This window comes from Melanostigma gelatinosum (assembly GCF_949748355.1).
Source record: "Melanostigma gelatinosum genome assembly, chromosome: 12".
NCBI classification, from domain to species: domain Eukaryota; kingdom Metazoa; phylum Chordata; class Actinopteri; order Perciformes; family Zoarcidae; genus Melanostigma; species Melanostigma gelatinosum.
In genome coordinates this window covers 17,184,714-17,204,850 of record NC_136645.1, presented here as the reverse complement: position 1 = coordinate 17,204,850, position 20,137 = coordinate 17,184,714, and the positions used below count along the sequence as shown (strand labels likewise).

The following is a 20,137-nucleotide window of genomic DNA, read 5'->3' as shown; positions in this document are numbered from 1 at the left end:
GGAAACGGGGCCAGCACGTCTAGCCAACTCGAAGTGCCACGACTTCACAGCAGACCACGGATTCTCCAGCGGAGTGAGGGGAAGAGCATTGGGGAAAAAAAGCTAGTTAGCTAGATAAACGGGTAGCCTTTACACAGAAGTCATTTCAGCTGACGGTTACAAGTCAAAGCATTCGCCCCCTCTCCCTTCCTTTGAAGCAAGCAGACTACAGCTACACCAGCAGCGAGGTAAGTGAGGGAGTCTTGGAATGTTTCTATTTATTTGAGCCAGCATCAGCTAGCTTGGGAAGCTATCTACTGCTAACTCCTGAGCTAACAACTAATACTGAGAGACAACCGATTAAAGTTGTCTTAAATACTCTTAGAGTTTCCCCCCTCACTTGCTATTTAATTTACAATTTTATTATACCCACTGGGGCACAATCGTGTAACGTAAACCGACACTAATGTGCAGGACCACAGCCAAGTTCATTGATTCATAGTGTTAGCGACAATGCTAGCTTATGAGTAGTGATTCAAAGCGTTTCACTTAAAAATAATTACCGGATTGCTCACACACTCCTTCTTGTTTTAATGTATGTTTGAATGGATAACTACGTAGTGTGTCTTAAAGTGTCATACAGCTTGGAGGCTTTTATAGTAGTTGTCTCAGTATTGTAATCTTGGCATTAGTTTATTGATTTTTAATAAACTAGCTGGGAAGTTCGTGGAAGTCGATGCGTCTTGCAATAAAGTAACATATAAAGTGTAACTTAAACGTTTATGTTCAGTTTGCACGTATATTTGGCATGTACATTAAAAGTACCGTCTTGAAAATATGTGCGTTTACATATTTTACCTTCATTGCTAAAATAAAGTGAAGACTTTTCCATGTACTCGTGCACCTGAAGGTATTTTAGTATGTAACGGTTACACACTAGTACGTTCAATCGTATAGCCCTATCTGGAGAGGCATCTTCATCCTCAGAAAGTATCTGAGTCGGTTTCCTTGAAGTCGTAATTCTCCGTTGAGGGCGAGTGGAGAAGCAGTGACGTGTGGCATCACAGATAAGGAGGCAGTACAGACTCTGGACTCTAGACTCTGGCAGCTCAGCGCTTTTACTCTACTGTGTCACAATGTTAGGTTTTCTTTTCCCTTTTACAGTAAAGCTCCACGTTTACCTTTTTTTTTGCTTTTATATATTTCCTGATAACATCTCTATCCATAATATGAACATGGTTGTGACTAATAATACTGCCAGAATAAGTCAAAGAAGGGGTTGTAATGAAGCTAAGCTGCTGTCAGCCAAAAAACACCCCCCACAGGTTCAACATTGTGGTTTGTGACAGGGATAGCTGGAAGATACTTAAGTTTCTTTTCTTTTTACAGGGCAGGAAATTAACACGAACCGCCAGCCAACTGCTGGGAATTGTTGTCTGAATTCCTTTTTGCCTCTGTGGTCTGGATTTAGTTTCCTGCCTTAAATTTATATTTAGGTTGGTTTAAATTATAAATTGCTGATTTGTCTTAAGCCCACATTTACACTGAAGTCCATAATTGCTCTGATCAATTTAGCCGATTTTGAGTATTTTTTGTTGTAGTTGTTCTGGCAAATTGCCTACACGGGATCAATGATATGTAGGAGGAACAGTTACAGAAATGGCAGGTATGAAGATTAAAACTGAACACGCATGTTTTACCCAAGGTGGAAGGCTGTATGATAAGTGGGTTTTGACCAGATGTTTGTCATAGAGTGTGCTTATGAGATTTGCTGGTCTGCATTATAGTCGGCCTCGAGGCAAAAGTTTATGGGGATAATAGTGACACCTTGAGGCCTTTGAAGGGAAAGGCTGTGGTCGTTCTCAAGAAAGCCCTTTTCACATCACTGCTCTTCTATTACAGCTGCTGTCAGCTCAGTTTGATTTTGCCGAGGCACATAGAAATACAGTTGGTGGTGTTACAGTTTTGACTTGCCTATGAATTGCTTTATGTACTTTTTTCTCCACTTGTTAGAAATTCCTAATATCATTTACTAGTTTACTGTATTGACAAGTCTGCCACTTTCTTTTTAGGTCAACTGAAATTGAACAATGGATATCTATGACCCCCAGACCCTTGGGATAATGGTGTTTGGTGGATTCATGGTGATCTCTGCCGTCGGGATCGCTCTTGTCTCCACCTTCTCCATGAAGGAGACCTCCTATGAGGAAGCCCTGGCTAAACAACGCAGTCAGCTGGGTAAGATACAGTCCACTCGCTCTGACAAAAAGAAGAAGGACAAAGTATCTGAGAAGAAAGGCCGTGGCAAGAAGAAAGAGGATAAGCCCAATGGAAAAATCCCAGAGCCTGAAAAAGTTCAAGAGGAAGTTGAAGATGACTCAGTCATTGAGCCTGCTGCTGCCCCAGTTGTAGCTGCTGCCCCTGAACCTGAACCTGTCCCTGATATTGAAGTTGAGCCAACTGCAGCACCAGCAGGCGCCGAGCTAAAGATTGCTGCTGAACCAAGCCCTGCCCTGAGTGAGCCCTCACCTGCACCCTCACCAAAAGAGAAAAAGAAGAAGAAGGTGGCTAAGGTCGAGCCAGCCTCTTCCCAAACAGCCCCACTTGTGGTTGCCTCTGCAACCGTCAAGTCCTCCTCAGTACCTGCCACAACCCAGGCCCCAATGTCTGTCCCGACTAAAGCAACCGCTCCATCCTCTGCCCCTGCAACCGCCAAGTCTGCCCCAGCGCCCGCCAAGTCTGCCCCAGCGCCCGCCAAGTCTGCCCCAGCGCCCGCCAAGTCTGCCCCAGCGCCCGCCAAGTCTGCCCCAGCGCCCGCCAAGTCTGCCCCAGCGCCCGCCAAGTCTGCCCCAGCGCCCGCCAAGTCTGCCCCAGCGCCCGCCAAGTCTGCCCCTGCGCCCGCCAAGTCTGCCCCTGCGCCCGCCAAGTCTGCCCCTGCGCCCGCCAAGTCTGCCCCTGCGCCCGCCAAGTCTGCCCCTGCGCCCGCCAAGTCTGCCCCTGCGCCCGCCAAGTCTGCCCCTGCGCCCACGAAAGCGGCTGCAGCCCCAGCCAAGACTGCTGCGGCCCCAGCCAAGCCTTCACCTGCTCCATCCAAGACTGCCCCAGTGCTGGAAGCTGTCACTAAAGATGTCCCAGTGATGGCAGTGCCCCCAGTTGGATCTCAGCAGACCCCTGCTGTGGCAGAAAAAGTACAGGAGCCCAAGAAGAAGGCCTCTAAGAAAAAGACTGAGCCTGGTAAGCAGATGTGTTTTAGAGATATTAATTTGTCATTTTGCAGTTGTAACTGAACATTTCGTTTTTTTTAAATGAAAAAATGATATCTCATGTTATAGTTATATTTCTGAAGTGATTAAAGATTACACTGTCTCTCCAAAATGTTTTCAGCAAGGGAAAAGAATAATACAGATAGCTCATCAGTTTTTAGACTGTCTGTAGAAGCTTGAAGGCTCTGAAGGATGTCACATAACCTGCAGAGCGACTGTGGCCACTATGACAAAATCACTGCACAGCTTGTGACAGCCCCCGGGGTGGACAGGGGGTTTCACGACAACACTGACCAATAAACACAACCAGTCGGCAGATAAACGGTTCAAGTGAGGTTTTTACTGAAGGTAGAGAGGGGAAAGAGGTAGGATAGACACTCAAGAACACAATGTCCGTTTTCCAGAGGGAGGGTCGGGGTCCAATTCCACGGGTCGGTGCACAGCGGGTATTCCTCAGACGGTCCAGGGCGCGGGCAGGAGCAGGGTAGTCGTACAGGCAGGGGTCGTGAGCCGGGCGGGTAGTCAGACGTTCCAGGGTGATCCAGGGGTAAGGCAGTCTTCTCCAAGGGTTTCTCTGTTTAGCTACTTCTTCTGCTTCCTCTTCCACTCCTACTCTCTCCCGGTTTCCTGTTGCCTGGGCCCTTTTGTAGTCCCCTCCTCCTCCTCTGATAGGGTGTGGTCGCTCCCTCGTCTCTCCTCCTCAGGTGTTGCTTGTTGGGCTGATGGTGGTTTGGCGCTCTTTTCCCTTCCCTGACATGGGGGCTCCGCCTCCATGTCAGGCAATATCGTCCCTCTATCACTGCCCCTCTGGGGTTGCCCCTCCGGCTGCCACATACCCCCCCCCTTAAATCCGACCTGGGGGGAGGACTGCTCCAGGAACCTAGGGCGTCCCGTCTTGACAGGGCGTCCGCGTTTCCATGAGCGGCCCCGGATCTGTGGACAACAGAGAAAGCATACGGCTGAAGGGATAAAAACCAGCGGGTGACCCTGGCGTTATTGTCTTTCGCTCGGGACATCCATACCAGGGGGGCGTGGTCCGTGACCAGGGTAAAGTGCCGTCCCAGCAGATAGTACTTCAGTTCCCCCAGAGCCCATTTGATGGCCAAACATTCCTTCTCGACCGTGGCGTATTTTGTTTCTCTAGGTAACAGTTTTCTGCTTACGTACGTGATTGGGTGCTCCTCTCCATCCCTCAGCTGGGACAGGACGGCACCCACCCCGGTCTCGGAGGCATCCGTCTGTACCACCAACGGTTGGGTAAAGTCCGGGGTCACCAGCACTGGTTCGGAACACAGTGCTTCCTTCAGCTTCTCGAAGGCGTCCTCGGTCTCTGCCGTCCAGACGATCCGATCTGGCAGCCGGTTTTTGGTGAGGTCCGTCAGGGGCGCTGCAAGGGCAGAGAACTGGGGAACAAAACGTCGGTAGTAGCTAGCTAGCCCAATAAAGGCTCGTACCTGTTTCTTTGTGCGGGGGCGGGGCCACTCCCGGATCGCGTCGACTTTTCCTACCTGGGGCTTGACGCAGCCGCGGCCGATGGTGTACCCCAGGTAGTCAGCTTCCCGGAGGCCGAGGCGACATTTCTTGGGGTTGGCTGTCAGCCCCGCCCCTCGCAGAGCTTTCAGGACTGCGTCCAGTCTTTGGAGGTGAGCCCCCCATTCCTCCCCGTGTACGACGATGTCGTCCAGATAGGCTGCCGCGTATTCTCGATGGGGACGAAGTACCTGGTCCATCAGTCTCTGGTACGTGGGGGGGGCTCCGTGGAGACCGAACGGCAGCCTCTTATAGTGGTACAGGCCCATGGGAGTAGTGAAGGCCGTTTTTTCCCTGTCTTCGGGGGCCACTGCCACTTGCCAGTAGCCTTTAGTCAAGTCGAGGGTGGTTATGTATCTGGCCCTCCCGATGCGCTCTATCATTTCGTCCACCCTGGGCATCGGGTAGGCATCAAATTTTGAGATGGCGTTGAGCTGTCTAAAATCATTACAGAATCTGACTGAGCCATCTGGTTTCGGAACCAACACTATAGGGCTGCACCACTCGCTAGTCGAGGGTTCGATGATGTCGGCCTCCAGCATACTCTGTACCTCTCTCTCTATCGCCCCCCGGCGGGCTTCGGGGATGCGGTACGGCCTTAGTTTTACCTTCTTCCCGGGCTCGGTGATTATCCGGTGTTGCACCAGTGTGGTGTATCCGGGGTCCGGGGAGAACACGTCTCGGAACCGATCCACCATTTCCCGGACGTCCTGCTTCTGCCGGGGGGTCAACTCTTCTCCCACGGGTACCTCGACGGGCTCCGTTTTTCCTGGGGTTGTAGAGAGAGAGAAACAGAGCATGGCATCCCTACTCACCCATTTCTTGAGAAGGTTAACATGATAGATCTTCGTCGGGTGCCTTCGACCTGGTTGCCTGACTCGGTAGTTTACCGGCCCCAATTTTTCCATAATTTCATACGGTCCCCTCCATCGGGCTAAAAACTTACATTCCGCCGTGGGCACCAGGACCAACACCCGATCCCCTGGGTTAAACACTCGGGGTTGTGTTCCCCGGTTGTACACGCGGGCTTGGGCCGCCTGTGCCTCGGCCATGTGTTCTCGGACTATGGGCCAGAGTGATGCCATCCTCACCCTCATCTCCTCGACGTGGTCCACCATGGTGCGGTAGGGGGAGGGTTGGTGTTCCCAGGCTTCCTTGGCCAGGTCGAGTAGTCCCCGGGGTCGTCGACCGTACAGGAGCTCGAAGGGCGAGAATCCTGTAGACGCCTGGGGCACCTCTCTAATGGAGAACATAAGGAATGGCAGCAGTTGGTCCCAATTCTTACCGTCCTGGTCCATGGTCTTTTTCAGCATTTTTTTCAGTGTCTGGTTGAATCTCTCGACTAGGCCGTCCGTTTGGGGGTGATACACCGACGTCCTCAGTTGGGTCACCTTCAGCATGCCACACAGGTCCTTCATGATCCTAGACATGAACGGGGTCCCTTGGTCGGTGAGAATCTCCTCCGGTATTCCGACCCTGGAAAACAACATCACAAGCTCCCTGGCTATGCCCTTGGTGGCCATGGAGCGTAGGGGGATGGCTTCGGGATACCGGGTGGCGTAATCAACAATAACCAGGATGTACCTGTGTCCCCTGTTGGTCTTGGGTAGGGGCCCCACTAGGTCCATCCCGATCCTGCTGAAGGGGACGGTGATGATCGGCAGGGGCACCAGCGGGTTTCTGTGATGGGGTTGTGGGGCCACTTGTTGACATTCGGGGCAGCTCCGGCAGTAATCTTCGATGGCCTTTTTTATTCCGGGCCAGTGGAACCTGGCCCTCACCCTTTCCAGGGTTTTCTCCACTCCTAGATGGGCACCTAGGAGATGGGAGTGGGCTAACTGTAGGACAGAGGGTATAAAAGGACGTGGCACCAGTAACAACCTGAGGGGGGCCCCGTCCCTCATTACTACCTGGTATAGGAGCCCGTTATATATGGCGAAATGTGTGGGAGGGAGGTCTCTTACCCCGTCCAGTGGTCGTCCGTCTACGGCGGCCACCTGCCGAAGGGCGTTGGCTAGGTTGGGGTCCTCCAACTGGGCCGTCCCAAACCTCCCTGTGAGGGGCCCGGGTAAGATGGGCTCCTCCGGGTCCTGGGGAAACAGCCCGGCCAGCTCCTCTTCGTCGAGGGAGGGGGTATCTGCTTCCTCGGGGATGGGCGGCGCCTCTCCTTCGGGCTCACTGGGGCTGGAGGGTCCGTCGTTCTCGATGGCTGTGGCATAGACGTCATCGGGGTTGGGTTGGGTGGCCTCCACCAACGCCCGGGCCACGGCACTGGCGACTCCTTCCGATAGGGGATCGGTGGAGATCTCCTCCCCCAGCCCACAGATGGCTTTTTTTTTGTATTTTCGGGGAGGGGTCGTACCTGGTTTCACCACCAGGCTGCGCCAAAGCTCCTGGAACACGGGCAGGTCTCGGCCGACGAGCACCTCTACGGGGAGTCCTTCCACGACTCCTGCAGTGCCGCTGTATCTACCCCTTGTCGTGTAGATCTCTAGGGCGGTGGTGGGGTATTCGCGGGTCTCCCCATGGATGCACGTGACCGCTCGGGTGCCGGTTAGGAGCGGGTACTGAGCATACGTGGGTCTCACCAATGTAATGGCGCTCCCGGAGTCCACCATCGCTGAGGCGTCGCGGCCGTTGACTTTGACAGGGGTGAGGGGCATGTGGTCCTCGTGAGTGGCCCAGCATCCTGTAATCAAACCGCATGGGCGACTCCCCTCACTGGCCGTGGGCATGGGCGCGTCCTGGCGGTGAGGGCATCCCCAGGCGATGTGCCCGATCTCGCCGCAGTGGTAGCACCTCCTCTCTTCCTGTCCAAACGCCGGCCGACGTCGGGGAAAGCCTGGGGGGAAGGAGGGAGACGCATATTTATTTTCCTCCGTTTTAATTTTTTCTTTGCGGGTGGGCCCCTCTAATGTCTGGTTTCTTCCCCCACGCACTAAAGCTTGTGCGGCTTGGTAACCCTCCATTATTTCCACCAGGTCCTCGATGTTTCGGGGGTTTCTCTGGCCTGCCAATTTTTTTGCCTCATACGGGAGTGATCGGATGTATTTGTCCATGACCACGCGATCGGTGGGCGACACCTCGGTTGGCTCTGCGTGTAGCCAGGCCGTCGTGATCCTTTTTATCTCATGCATCTGGGCTCGCGGAGAAAGTGAGGCGTCATATGACCAGTCATGAAATCGTTGGGCCTTTAAGAACAGCGTGACCCCGCATCGCTGTAACGCTTCCGCTTTCAAAACCCGGAAGTCAACTTTTCCAGCGCGCTCTAAGTCCTGATACGTTACCTGCGTTTCATTGATCAAAAAGGGGGCTATTAACTCTGCCCAGTGATCTTCTGGCCATTTCTCGCGGAGTGCCGTTGTCTGGAATATTTGGAAAAAAACTTCAACATCGTCCGCTGCCGTTTGTTTGAGCAGGAAGCGCGCTGGATTGGCTCTCTCCACGGTATGTTGCTCCTGTTGGTTCTGTAACATGCCCTTGATTTCGCTTTGCATGGCCTCCGCGCGTTCTGTTTGCAATTCCATATATTTCTCCATTTGGCTTTGCTGTTGGTATTGTTGTTGCTGCTGGGATTGGAGGATTTGCATTTGTATTTGCATGGCTTGTTCGTGGCGCTTTTGGGTTTCTTGGTTGCTAGCGATTAGCCCCGCTAGCAGCTCTTGAAATGGCACCGGGGTGGCCATGCTTACTGGGTCGGTTGGTCTATCGGTCAGCGTTGCCAGAACCGGGTAGTGCCCACGTTCTCCACCAAGTTGTGACAGCCCCTGGGGTGGACAGGGGGTTTCACGACAACACTGACCAATAAACACAACCAGTCGGCAGATAAACGGTTCAAGTGAGGTTTTTACTGAAGGTAGAGAGGGGAAAGAGGTAGGATAGACACTCAAGAACACAATGTCCGTTTTCCAGAGGGAGGGTCGGGGTCCAATTCCACGGGTCGGTGCACAGCGGGTATTCCTCAGACGGTCCAGGGCGCGGGCAGGAGCAGGGTAGTCGTACAGGCAGGGGTCGTGAGCCGGGCGGGTAGTCAGACGTTCCAGGGTGATCCAGGGGTAAGGCAGTCTTCTCCAAGGGTTTCTCTGTTTAGCTACTTCTTCTGCTTCCTCTTCCACTCCTACTCTCTCCCGGTTTCCTGTTGCCTGGGCCCTTTTGTAGTCCCCTCCTCCTCCTCTGATAGGGTGTGGTCGCTCCCTCGTCTCTCCTCCTCAGGTGTTGCTTGTTGGGCTGATGGTGGTTTGGCGCTCTTTTCCCTTCCCTGACATGGGGGCTCCGCCTCCATGTCAGGCAATATCGTCCCTCTATCACTGCCCCTCTGGGGTTGCCCCTCCGGCTGCCACAAGCTATACACTATCTTTGGGTGTTAGATGCTTGTTTTTTGGTCTTGGCTAAGCCCGCTGCCACACTTCCTTCCCTGTGAAACCAGTCATCTTTTGTTCAATGCACTGTTCAAGGACTGGTGTAATCCACACCAGTGCTTCTGCAAATGAAGCTTGCCCACAAACCCTTCACTGCACATCAAGGAGCAAAGCCACTGTAGTCTATCAATATGTTGTTACTCTAGAACAATCATTGTTAAAATTAGCGTGCGTGGAAACGGTCATCTAGGCAGGAACTTCATTAGCCATAACACTGGTGATAGTATTCAAGTGTCTGGAGGTGGAGTGGGGGCATGTCTGTACAGTTGCATGTCCATACACTCACAATCTAAGGCAGTAATGCCCCGTCGGTACTGATTAACTTCTAGCAGGAAGCGTGGAAAGTAGTGCCAATGGCCGTTGTGGGTAATGTCTGGCACTCGTCTCTGGAGGGCATAGAGCACACCAGCTTGTCCAAACACCACTGCCCTGTTTTGTTAGCTGACAAAGGCTCTCGGTGCCCTTACAATGGGTAGGGAGGGGAGTGGGGTTCTCCCTTGCCCAAGGCTCGTCTCCGCCTGGTGCCGCAGGGCCCCATCATTTTGCCATCCGAAGCTGCCCACTGTGGCAGTGGAGGAATTCAGACTTCACTGCAACAGCCGAACAAGCTTCAAAATGGTCCGGCTTTTTACTGTTAAACATGAAATAACCTTATATTGTGCCACTTTTAATCTGGGTTTCCTTGTCATTTCTTGTGTTTGCCTCTTTAGTGGCAGTGGTGGATTCTGCTGATGCTCCTCTGTACCTGCCCTACAAGGCTCTGGTGTCCACCATCGGTAGCATGGTGTTCAGTGAGGTCGAGGCTCATAGGCTCATCGAGATCCTGTCTGAGAAAGTGGGCATCATTCAGGACACCTGGCACAAGGTAATGGACGCTGCGGTCAGTGATGAGGACCCTTGCTAAACTAGCTGGAGTGTACAGGCACTTGCTCACTGAATGCATACTGCATTGCACTTGAAGGGAGACCCACTTTGTTTTTGCTGTCTTTCTGTGTACGTATGCACTTTTAGGCCTCTCAGAAAGGAGACCCAGTGGCCATGCTGAAGAAACAACTGGAGGAGAAGGAGAAGCAGCTGATGGCGGAACAAGAGGATGGTTCTGCGGCAAAGAATCGCCTGAGAGAACTCACCAAGGTTAGACGCACACTTGTTCTGCTGTGGTGGCAGCCCCATGAGACTCCGAATACTCATTGCATCAGAAAACAAAGTCGTTGCACAGATGAAAACCTTTGCTTTTATTAGATCCTTTTCACTAGTTAGGTAAAAAGTGTAGTTTAGCCTGCAGGTGGCAGTGGAGGAACAAACCAATGTAATTACCTAAATTAAAAGGGTTCATTTTCTGAACAGCAACGTGCACTGACATTTGCAGACCTCTTCATCTTTTGTCCTGAAGGTGGCACTAGAGGAATGTAACTGCAAGACACAGGCCACGTCCATTAAAAAGCATTGAGGACTCAACGTCAATGTAAATCACCTCTTGTAATATCTATGGAAGCCTACGAGTGTCAGAACAAGAAATGATCCACTGTTAGGGTCGCAGCAAATTTCACAGAAATATATTTGACTTTGTATTGCTTTACACATTTCACTATTGATGTGTCATCATGTTGTTGGCATTAGAGGAAAACGGCTCTTTGCTCTTTGGCCTCAGAATTTGAATCTGCTCTTACCGAGCTTTCTGGTTTTTTTTGGGGTTTTTTTTTAGGATCTGTCTGCTGAGAAGTCGAAGGTGGCCAGTGTGGAGACGAGGCTGAGTTCCCAGCTGAGTAAGAGGGAGCAAGAAATGATTGCTCTGCAAGCACGCATGCAGGCTAGTTACCAGGACCATGTGGCGCAGACCCAGGAGCTCAACGCTAAGGTCGGTTCTGATACAAAAAATACGACAATTTCTTAAGGTCTATTTCAGATGAGTGCCTTTCAGTTTGCATTTTGTCCTTCTATTTCACTCCTGGTCATTTAGCTGCTAATTCGAAGTGAAAATGCAGTTTTTCTTTTTATTAAGTTGTCTTGACAAGGATTTGAAGCAGCTGTCCATGGGGCAAGAGTCCAACATGGCTTGTTGACTTAAAGAAAAGCTGTTAAACTATTTTACAGAATGTCAGCCTGCAGGACCAGTTGGAAAAAGGCCCCAATGCCCAGCTGGCCCGTCTACAGCAGGAGAACTCCATTCTTCGCGACGCCCTCAACCAAGCCACGAGTCAGGCTGAGAGCAAGTGAGTGTTTCCCTGCAACAGCAAATGAGAAGCGGTGATACATGCTGAGATTCATTTTTACCTCTTCATACCGATACTGATTAAAGTGATCATTGGGTACACTGTGTACAAATTCAAAGGTGTGTTTGGAGCACCAAGCCTGAAGATTTGCCCTGACTTGTCCTCCCTGTGTCTCTCCTTCTCTGTCTCTTGTCTTTGGTTCTGTCCTCAGGCAAAATGCGGAGCTGGCCAAGCTGCGTCAGGAATGCACGAAGTTAACCAAGGAGCTTGGAGAGAAGACAGATGGTCTGCTTGCTGATGAGCACATCAGGAAAGGGCTAGAAGCCAAGCTCTCCGCTACAGAGAAGCAGCTCTCCCTGCTGCAGGTTGGCCTGGCCTGTGGGAACACCACATCATATCTCTTATAAATTACATTGGACGTGATCAAGTTTCCACATGGAAAAAGAAATGTTTTAAGTCTTATTTTCTTGTTTGGGAAGCCAGTTGGCTTGCATTTTGGAGATACTCTGTAACTAAGACCTTTCCCACTTGTACACCTACCCTCTTATGAAGTGTAATTACCTTGTAATCACGTAACTCAGGGCTGGGTTGGAATGAAGCCATACAATAATGGCGCTGCAGGGAAAATGCTTCTCTGCAGCACCAGCTAGAATGTGTGCGTGTCTGAGCACCTCTTCTCTCCGGCCCTCTGTAGAAGGCTGTGACTGTGCAGTCTAACGGTATTTACACCACTGGGCTTTCAGACATGCGGCACATCCCTGTCTTACATTATCTGTTCATTTGAAGTTGTCGAAAAAAAAAAAAATATATATATATATATTCACAGCCTACGCGGTCGCTCACTGAAGGAATGTTGTTAGTCTCAACTATTACGGGTTGTGTGGAGCAAGTGAGTCAGCACTTCCTGTCACTGAAGTGTTCCGTTAGTTAATCATTTCCTAACATGCGTCCCAACAGTTTATGGTCTTCAAACATGTTATGCAATGGCTCCGGCCGTCAGTCAACGGACATGCTCAAATGATGCAAGATGCTTCTAATGTCTTTTGAGTTGCGTTTCGCTCCCTTTGTGAAATGTTGCTGGTCTGTCATACAATGAGCTTCTTTGACTGAGTCGGTCATAGAAGCATAGGCAGGCTAATCATCTCAAGATCCTCTACAGTTCAAAGCACGTAACACAAGACACTTCCCTAAAACAATTCTAGACAAATCGCTTGACTGTTAAGAATTCTTCCATTTTGTCTCTTTCCCTGAATGTGTCGCCGTATGATATTTTAACAGAAATGCACAGGATTCTGTCTTGTGAATCAACGCTGCCAAGTAGGCTCCTTTTGTGAATCTTTGCTGACCCTTGCTGTTTGTCACATCTCGATGAGTGTCGTCGTTGTTAGGCCAGCCATGGGGACAGCGAGCAGGCGTTGCAGAGGAAGTTGGAGGAGGTGTGCGAGGAGCTCAGGGCTACACAGAGCAGAAACAACAGCCTGCAGGCCACTTTGGACAATGCCCAGCAGGACAGCAGCGCACTCTCAGGTCAGTTAATGGGGGGACAGAGTCCGAATGGTTACCAGATGTTAAGGCTTAGGAGTTGACATCTTAATCGTAAAAGTGTATATGGGAGTCAGCTATATCACAGGATATCAAATATAGAATAGGTTGTGAGTGCTGTGATTTGTCCCTGCAGAGTATCAAGTGCGTATTGGGAGCTTGGAGGCTGTTGTCGGTGAGCGCTCTGCTCAGGTGGATGCCCTCACTGCCCAGCTAGAGGAGACGCAGACAGAGAAATGCCAACTTGTACAGCAGGTGGCCTCCATCAACTCACTGCTAGAGGCCAATCAGACCAAAAAGGATGAGGATAACGACCAGGTAGGACATACTTAGCTCGTTTGACTTTTCTGAAATGGCCTTGAACACCCCTAAGCATGTTTGCTGTGTCTGATTGGGCAGGTGAATGCTGCAGAAGTGGAACAGCTGAACCTCAGGTAAGTGTTTTGAGCCACCTCTCTTCAGAGTCGACATCAGATCCAGAGGTCTTGCACGTATTGATTGAAATGTTGTGCCTTCTGCAGCCTTCAGGAGAGAACCAACCAGTTGAACACGCTTCACGAGGAACTGAAGCAACTGCAACTGAAGCAGGAAGCTGCTGTAAGTGTTGCAAACATCTGTCGTCGGATGTATGAACAAATAAAATCACTTCTCGATTATTCAGGAAAAATATACATGTATGTTTTACTACTAATCAAAAAGAATCTGCTGTTTTTACAGGAGAACACTATTGTTGAGCTCGAGGAAAGAAATAAGAGGTACGGTTCTTTTTACCGTTTATGTATTGGACTCAAATCTCATCGATTCTTTGTTGGCTCTCTGCTTATTTATAGTTTGTCCAATTTATGTCCGTTTTATAGTGAGGATGTCGCTCTTATCGCATCGCTTCAGGATGAACTTAAAAACCTCAAAGAAGAGATGGTGCAACATAACACACCAGTAAGTGTACCGCTTGATGCGTAAAGAGCCAGGCAGGAACAAAATGTATTTCTCAGTGACTAATTTGCATGTCCACTTCTTTTCAGCAGTCGGATACCTCCGAAGAGCTGGGACTGCTACAGAGAAGGTAAGTGGGTCTTGGCATATGAAAAACATCAGTCCGGCATATTTTTAGGTCTGTTTTAGATCTCAGTTTTGACTATTTTGTTAATTTGGCTAGTCTGACGGAGAAGGATGCCCTTGTCACATCACTACAAGAGGAGCTGAGAGAAGTGAGAGAAAAGACGGCCATTGACGCGGTAAGGCTCTCTTTACACACTAGTGGCTTATAAATTGAGACGGCGTTCCGCTTAATCACCTTCCTGATTATGTCATCCGTTGTTTCATCAGAGCGTTACGGCAGAGCTGACTGCTTTTCAAAGTGAAACCAAAGAAACTCTCCAGACACTCTTCCCACAGATACCCGTAGAGACGGAGCAGGTAGGAACAGAGCTTTTCCCAGGAGGAGTTGCTGAATCATTTATTTCCTGATGTTGGTCATTGTTCAGTAGAATAATGGGCGCATTAATTAATTATTTCATAATTTTCCCCTCACTTAGTCCAACTGGTTGCAAATATTTACGCAGAAGGCTCAGGAGACTCTCAGCCAGCAGAGCCAGGAGTCTCAGTCAAGCACAGCGTTGCCTGTAAGCCGCAATTTTATAGACTTGCTTACCGAATACGTAGCCCAGCAGAACAAGTTCTGAATGCGTTTTCTTTGTCTCAGGAGTTGCTGGGGAAATTGAAGGAGGCTGAGGACGGTCATGGCACACTGCAGGCTGAATGTGAACAGTACAGGATAGTCCTGGCTGAAACCGTAAGTGATTGGGGAAACTTCAGTGTAAAATAGGGGGTCAATTTAATCAGCTCATTTCGTCCCGTTTCCTTCAGGAAGGAATGCTAAAACATCTGCAGAAGAGTGTGGAGGAAGAAGAGCTGGTATGGAAGTCCAAGATGGCTAACTCAGCGGAACAGCTGAGTGTGGTATGTTATAAGACGTCCTTGAAATCACTGAGACTTTGTACTTTTGTTTTTTTTGTTTTTTTCACCACGTGCGGGTCCCCTTTCCATGTTTTTAAAACCTCACACTCGTCCCTCTCACACATTACCAGGCTTTGGAGAAGGCCAGCAAGCTGGAGGCTGAAAACCAAAGTGTAGAACAGGTGAAGATTTCTCCCACACTCGCACATATTGCCCCTTGATGTAAGCTAGCAGGTAATAAATGTGTAAACCGGTTTATTTTGTTCCGTTGTTGCAGTTGAAGGGGCAGATGATGCTTCTGGAAGCCCAGCTGGAGAGGCAGTCAGACGACCAGGAGACCTCAGAGGAGATGGAGCAGGTACATGAGCAGGTTCAATCTACAGACCACAGCAACCTCACGAGATCTAGCACTGCGCCTAAGAAATGTTGTTGTATTTGTATGTGCAAGTTCCCCTATTATTAAGGAGGTGGACTTTTTTTCACATTAGCATATAAGCATTTTCTATATTTGTATTAATTGTTATAATATTTCAACATCACAATCCATGAGTCCCATGTTTTTTCTTGTTGTACAACATTTCGGGCCAATTATATTTTGGATTAAATTGATACGGTTTGTCTCGTTAATGAGATTTAGAAATGGTCGTTAATGTAAAGAATTAGCAATCCATGCTTAATATACTCTGTGGGAGTTTTTTATGAAATCCTAGAGAGACATTCCTCATATTTAAAGGTATCAACCTCTTTAAAACAACCTGTGATAACTGTGTCGACGTGCTCTGTGTTCAGCTGAAGCTGCAGCTTTTGGAGCGTCAGAGCCAGCTGGATTTGGCCCAGAAGGAGACCCAGGCACACAAGGAGGAGCTTTCACAGGTGACTTTACTGACAACCTGCTTTCCCGGGACGACATTATTTACACAGTCATATACCAGAGTAGCCGAGGTGAGAGGAAGACATGGTATATTTGAGACATCGAGGACTTTGTGGAGATTCCCTTTTAACCGACACAACCAACAAGATACGGTGTCGCTGACGTGTAACACAAAGAGGATTCATGGATGGGAGGTTATGTAACCAGTGACGGCTTCCTGTTTCAGGTCAGAGAGCAGCTGGGCGAGATCACGATGCAGGCTCAGCGAGAACACAATGGCCCAGCTGAGGCTCAACCCAGTCAGGTCAGGGTGCAAAGATCGCAGGGCACCGTCCACTTCCTGTCAGAGTACTGGACAGTGACTAGGACACTTCTTCTAGGATTTCATTCGTTCTACTTCTTAACGAAGCCTTATTTAATTTACTATAAAATTCCCAAAGTGAACTTATTGATTTGTTGCGCTGTATTTATTAAGCTGTGTTCTTTGTAGTCTGGTTCGACACATTTGGTCAAACCCATGTCGTAAATCAAGGATGTGGCTACAGTACACGGATACACGCATGACCCTTGCAGGTCTTCAAGTCTGTCCAGTATTCCTCCGACACAGCGGCTGTTTATGCTAACCACTGTTTGCATTGACTGAGTCCACATAACTCTAACCACTGCTTTTTCTCACCTTTTTAAAGCATGCTCACTGCTCCTTTGTTTGTACGATTCTTAACATCAATGGAACGTTTGTGTTTGACTTGAGCCTCTCTCCTGAAATAGAGAGAGAGGCAGCTAACTTGGCACAGCTTGTTTGTAGTGCCACCGCTTTTGCACAAGAGTGTTTGCATAGACACGTATGCGTTAGCCTTTTGTCTCTGTGTGTATTTATTGTGTGTGTGTGCGCGCGCCATTTTTGTCTTCCATCAGTTCCAGAACGACTTGAGTCAGACAACTGAGAAGCTGCACGGGGAGGTGGCTCAGAGACGGCAGCTTTCAGAAGAGTTTGAGCAGGTAGCAGCCGTCCTTTGGTTTTCTGGTACTGTCACAGCAGAGGCCTGTTTCACTCAGCGAGTTCAACATACCCAGGGTGTCTTTAGGTTATCTGGCTTAACTGACTAAAGCAATATGAAAACAAAATCCAAAGCAGTAAGAAGGTTTCCTTCCATAATTTATAATCACCTTAAAGTAACCAAATTTGTGACTGTAAAACACGGCTCAAGAAGCTGACATCTGCAACACATTGACTTAATATAATACACACATAAGTCATCTCCATTGTGCTCTAGAGATGACACGGTGATATTATAAATCTGTTCATTTCGTTAGTAGAGTTGATCTCTTATCTCCAACTCTGGAGCAGGGTATGTGTTCAGCGTAAGTAATCATGGTGATCTATCCCGGTAAGAAGTGAACGTCCGTCGTGGGACTGAAGTTACCTCGATAACTCCAAATCCTGCTTTGTGAAACAGGCCTCAGAAGGTGACAAAGGCCTAGTCCACATGTATATTGTTTTTCTATGCATTTTGGCCTTTCGTCCACACCCACACAGCATTTTGCGTCTCTAAGTGTGCATTTTGTCAATGTAATTCCAGGGTTGAGATTTTTAGAACCTCTGTTTAACACGTAGACGGGAAAAATTTGGGTTTGTAACGTCAGAGTGCGCACCGTCGCGTCCTTATGAGGCGTCAGAAATGAGGTAACGTTTCATGAAATGGCGGACATGTTTAACCTTTTCACGTGTGTACATTGTTTTTGCATTTTTATTTGGACGTAGATCAAAACTTTTTTTTTTTGAATTGGTGCTTGTGTGGACGGGGTATCTTTTAAAACCCAGTTTTCCTGTGTACGTGTGCACTCGGCCTAAAGAACTCTAGTAGATAACATCGTGTGTGTTTTGTCAACCTCTAGGCCCAGAAGACTATAACAGAACTTCAGGCTCAGTTGGATCTTCTAAACGTTTCTGCGGGGTCACCACAAGCGGACACAGAAGATGTTCCACAGCTCAAGGTGCGTTAACAAATGAATGAGTATCAGAGTGACATGTGGTCCTCCTCCTAAAAGGAACGAAACACGCACATCAGCTTCGTAATTCAACGCTGTGACTCAAAAATGTATTTGAAGTTTAGTAATTTAGTCATTGAAGCTTCTATTTTCTATAACAATAGGTCTCTGACGTCTATAAAGCACTCGTCTTTACTTTTTGGAGGCCCGAGTGTTCAATGTTAAATAGGACATGAAAAGAGAAAAATAATTATGAACAGAAATATACCCATGAATTTGGGAAATTACTCAATTTCAATTTTTTCTTTTTCTTAAACTTTCTTTACAATAGCAGAGGATATTGCAGGTTGATTGATTTAATCCACACTGTATATACAGTGTGGGATTTATATTGGCAAATATTACCTGCAGTAAACTATTATAGTGAAAAAGAAGCAGGACTGAATTATTTTACAGGTAAAAGGTGACCAGGCGTAGTTTGTATTGATGTAATGTTTGCTACTGCGGTTGGAACAGGAGCGCCTGGAGAAGGAGAAGAAGCTGTCCAAAGATCTGGGCCAGGCGGCCACCAAGCTCCAGCAGCTACTCAAAGCCACTCAGGAGCAGCTGACCAAAGAGAGAGAGACCGTGAGAACACTACAGGAGCACCTGGAAGGAAAGGTGAGACCACTGACGTGGTGAGACCACACATGTACGCTTCTAAGCTCATTGTTTTGGTATGCGTGTACATTTTTGACGCCATATTTCTTTGATTTTTTTTCCAAGGGAGAATACGTGGAGCTGAAGGAAGGAACGTCCGTCTGAGAGGAAGTTCACTGCAGACACTACAAAAACTGCCAAATATGCCTTATGATTACCATAGTTATGCATTACAAAATTATTTCTTTCTTGTACTGTAGTTGATTGCATTTGTTGCAACTGTAGGACTCAAATGTTTGATATGAGCATTTTTAAGGCAAGATTAGGAGGTAATTCTGCTACAATCTTTATCGAAACCCACATTCCATCAACAATTCTGGCTATGTCAGAGGTTATTTATCCCCCTGCCTTATATTCCAGACATTTACCCATAGTTCAGTGTTAAAAAGGGAAACTGATTGTACGTCAAACGTACATCAACCTGTGCAATTACTTTGTATGTCTTTTTCTATGTGGTTGAATGATGGGAACATTTTATGGTTCAATGTTTCATTACCTTTGGGGCCTTCTTTCCTCTGTAGCTGGCTGCCAATTACACACATTGAATTTGTATGAATGAATAAACTACAGCATAGCGCTACATCATTGCTGTTCAGTGTCCCAGTTGCTGTTAAGGTGCAATGAGTGCAGACAGGAAGCAAAGTTGGCTATTGAGTGTTATACTTTGACATGGTTTCAGAGCCGGTGATGTATGTGCACTGACCTCTGCTTTATGACGCTTAACAGTAGTCTCAGGATGATTGCATGTTAAAACTTGAACCATCCTGCCAGGGTTAAAAGCTGTTTAGAGAACAGTCTTGGTTTTCTTGGCAGTATAGGCTACCATTTTACAGCAACATTAGGGGTTATGAATGTAGTTGCTGTGATATAAACTACAGTTCTGTTATCCTTTTTAAAACCGTGGCGTTGCTTAAAGCCTTACACATTAAAGTTCGGGTTGCATCAATGGGTAACTTAACTGACTTAAGTAGGCTGATTTTGGTATGGCTATAGTTGGTGTGCCCAGACAATTTGTGATGACCGACCAACCTGCTGTACATTATATTTACCAATTTGTTCCAACAATTCCAGTAAAAATGTTTGACATTCATGTGATGGGACCAGATTCAACAGTTGGTCCAGGTGGGAATAAACTTCCTAGTAAAATAGAAAAGGCTGAAAAAGAAAATTCACTAGTGTGAATGTGGTGGCCATGGATTAACAGTTTACTTTTGAAGGAAATGAGCACCCCAAAACATGAGTTGCAAAGTAGGCTGACAATTATCATTGTCTTAGATTGAAAGAATTTTCTTTAAACATTTATCGCCGCTATTTCAGGAGGGGGTTATGGACTGGGCCAGTAACTTCATGGAGTCGCCACTGATTTGCCTAACTCCTTTGGACAGAGCTAGGATAGCCTTTTTTTCGGTCTTTACGCTAAACTGCGGGCTCCAAGTACATATTTAGCAAACGTGGGATCCGCCTTCTCAGACTCTCGCCAGTCTTCCCAAAAAGTCAAACTATTCATCTGGCGGTCAGGAAAGCGTAATCGGTTGCAACTGTGAAAGCAGTGAAACGCTGCAGCCGTGAGCTCACCAGTTGGACTCCTGCATTTAAAAACATGCTCAGCTGGTTCGGCTGTGTCAACAAGGCAAGGAGAAACTGATAACACTGAGGGAGCGCAACTTCAGTGTCTGC

At 48.2% G+C, this 20,137-nt stretch overlaps 1 protein-coding gene across 3 annotated transcripts; it reads left to right on the top strand.

Moving 5' to 3' along the window:
* The first annotated feature begins 62 nt into the window (after positions 1-62).
* rrbp1a (ribosome binding protein 1a) lies at positions 63-19,042 on the top strand. Of its 3 annotated transcripts, none has more exons than XM_079280471.1 (27): positions 63-227; positions 2,052-3,213; positions 9,901-10,055; positions 10,202-10,324; positions 10,896-11,048; positions 11,285-11,403; positions 11,615-11,768; positions 12,792-12,930; positions 13,082-13,263; positions 13,345-13,379; positions 13,467-13,542; positions 13,663-13,700; positions 13,803-13,881; positions 13,971-14,008; positions 14,102-14,180; positions 14,272-14,361; positions 14,481-14,567; positions 14,648-14,737; positions 14,812-14,904; positions 15,033-15,083; positions 15,179-15,259; positions 15,691-15,774; positions 15,999-16,076; positions 16,688-16,771; positions 17,669-17,767; positions 18,278-18,421; positions 18,527-19,042. In XM_079280471.1, exons 2-27 carry the CDS (start codon positions 2,070-2,072, stop codon positions 18,563-18,565), a joined length of 3,534 nt encoding a protein of 1,177 aa, XP_079136597.1. In that variant the 5' UTR covers positions 63-227; positions 2,052-2,069; the 3' UTR covers positions 18,566-19,042. The 3 variants fall into 3 exon arrangements, with proteins under 3 accessions (XP_079136597.1, XP_079136596.1, XP_079136598.1); XM_079280470.1 differs by having other exon boundaries at positions 13,968-14,008; XM_079280472.1 differs by lacking the exon at positions 15,999-16,076 and having other exon boundaries at positions 13,968-14,008.
* Positions 19,043-20,137: the final 1,095 nt, after the last annotated feature.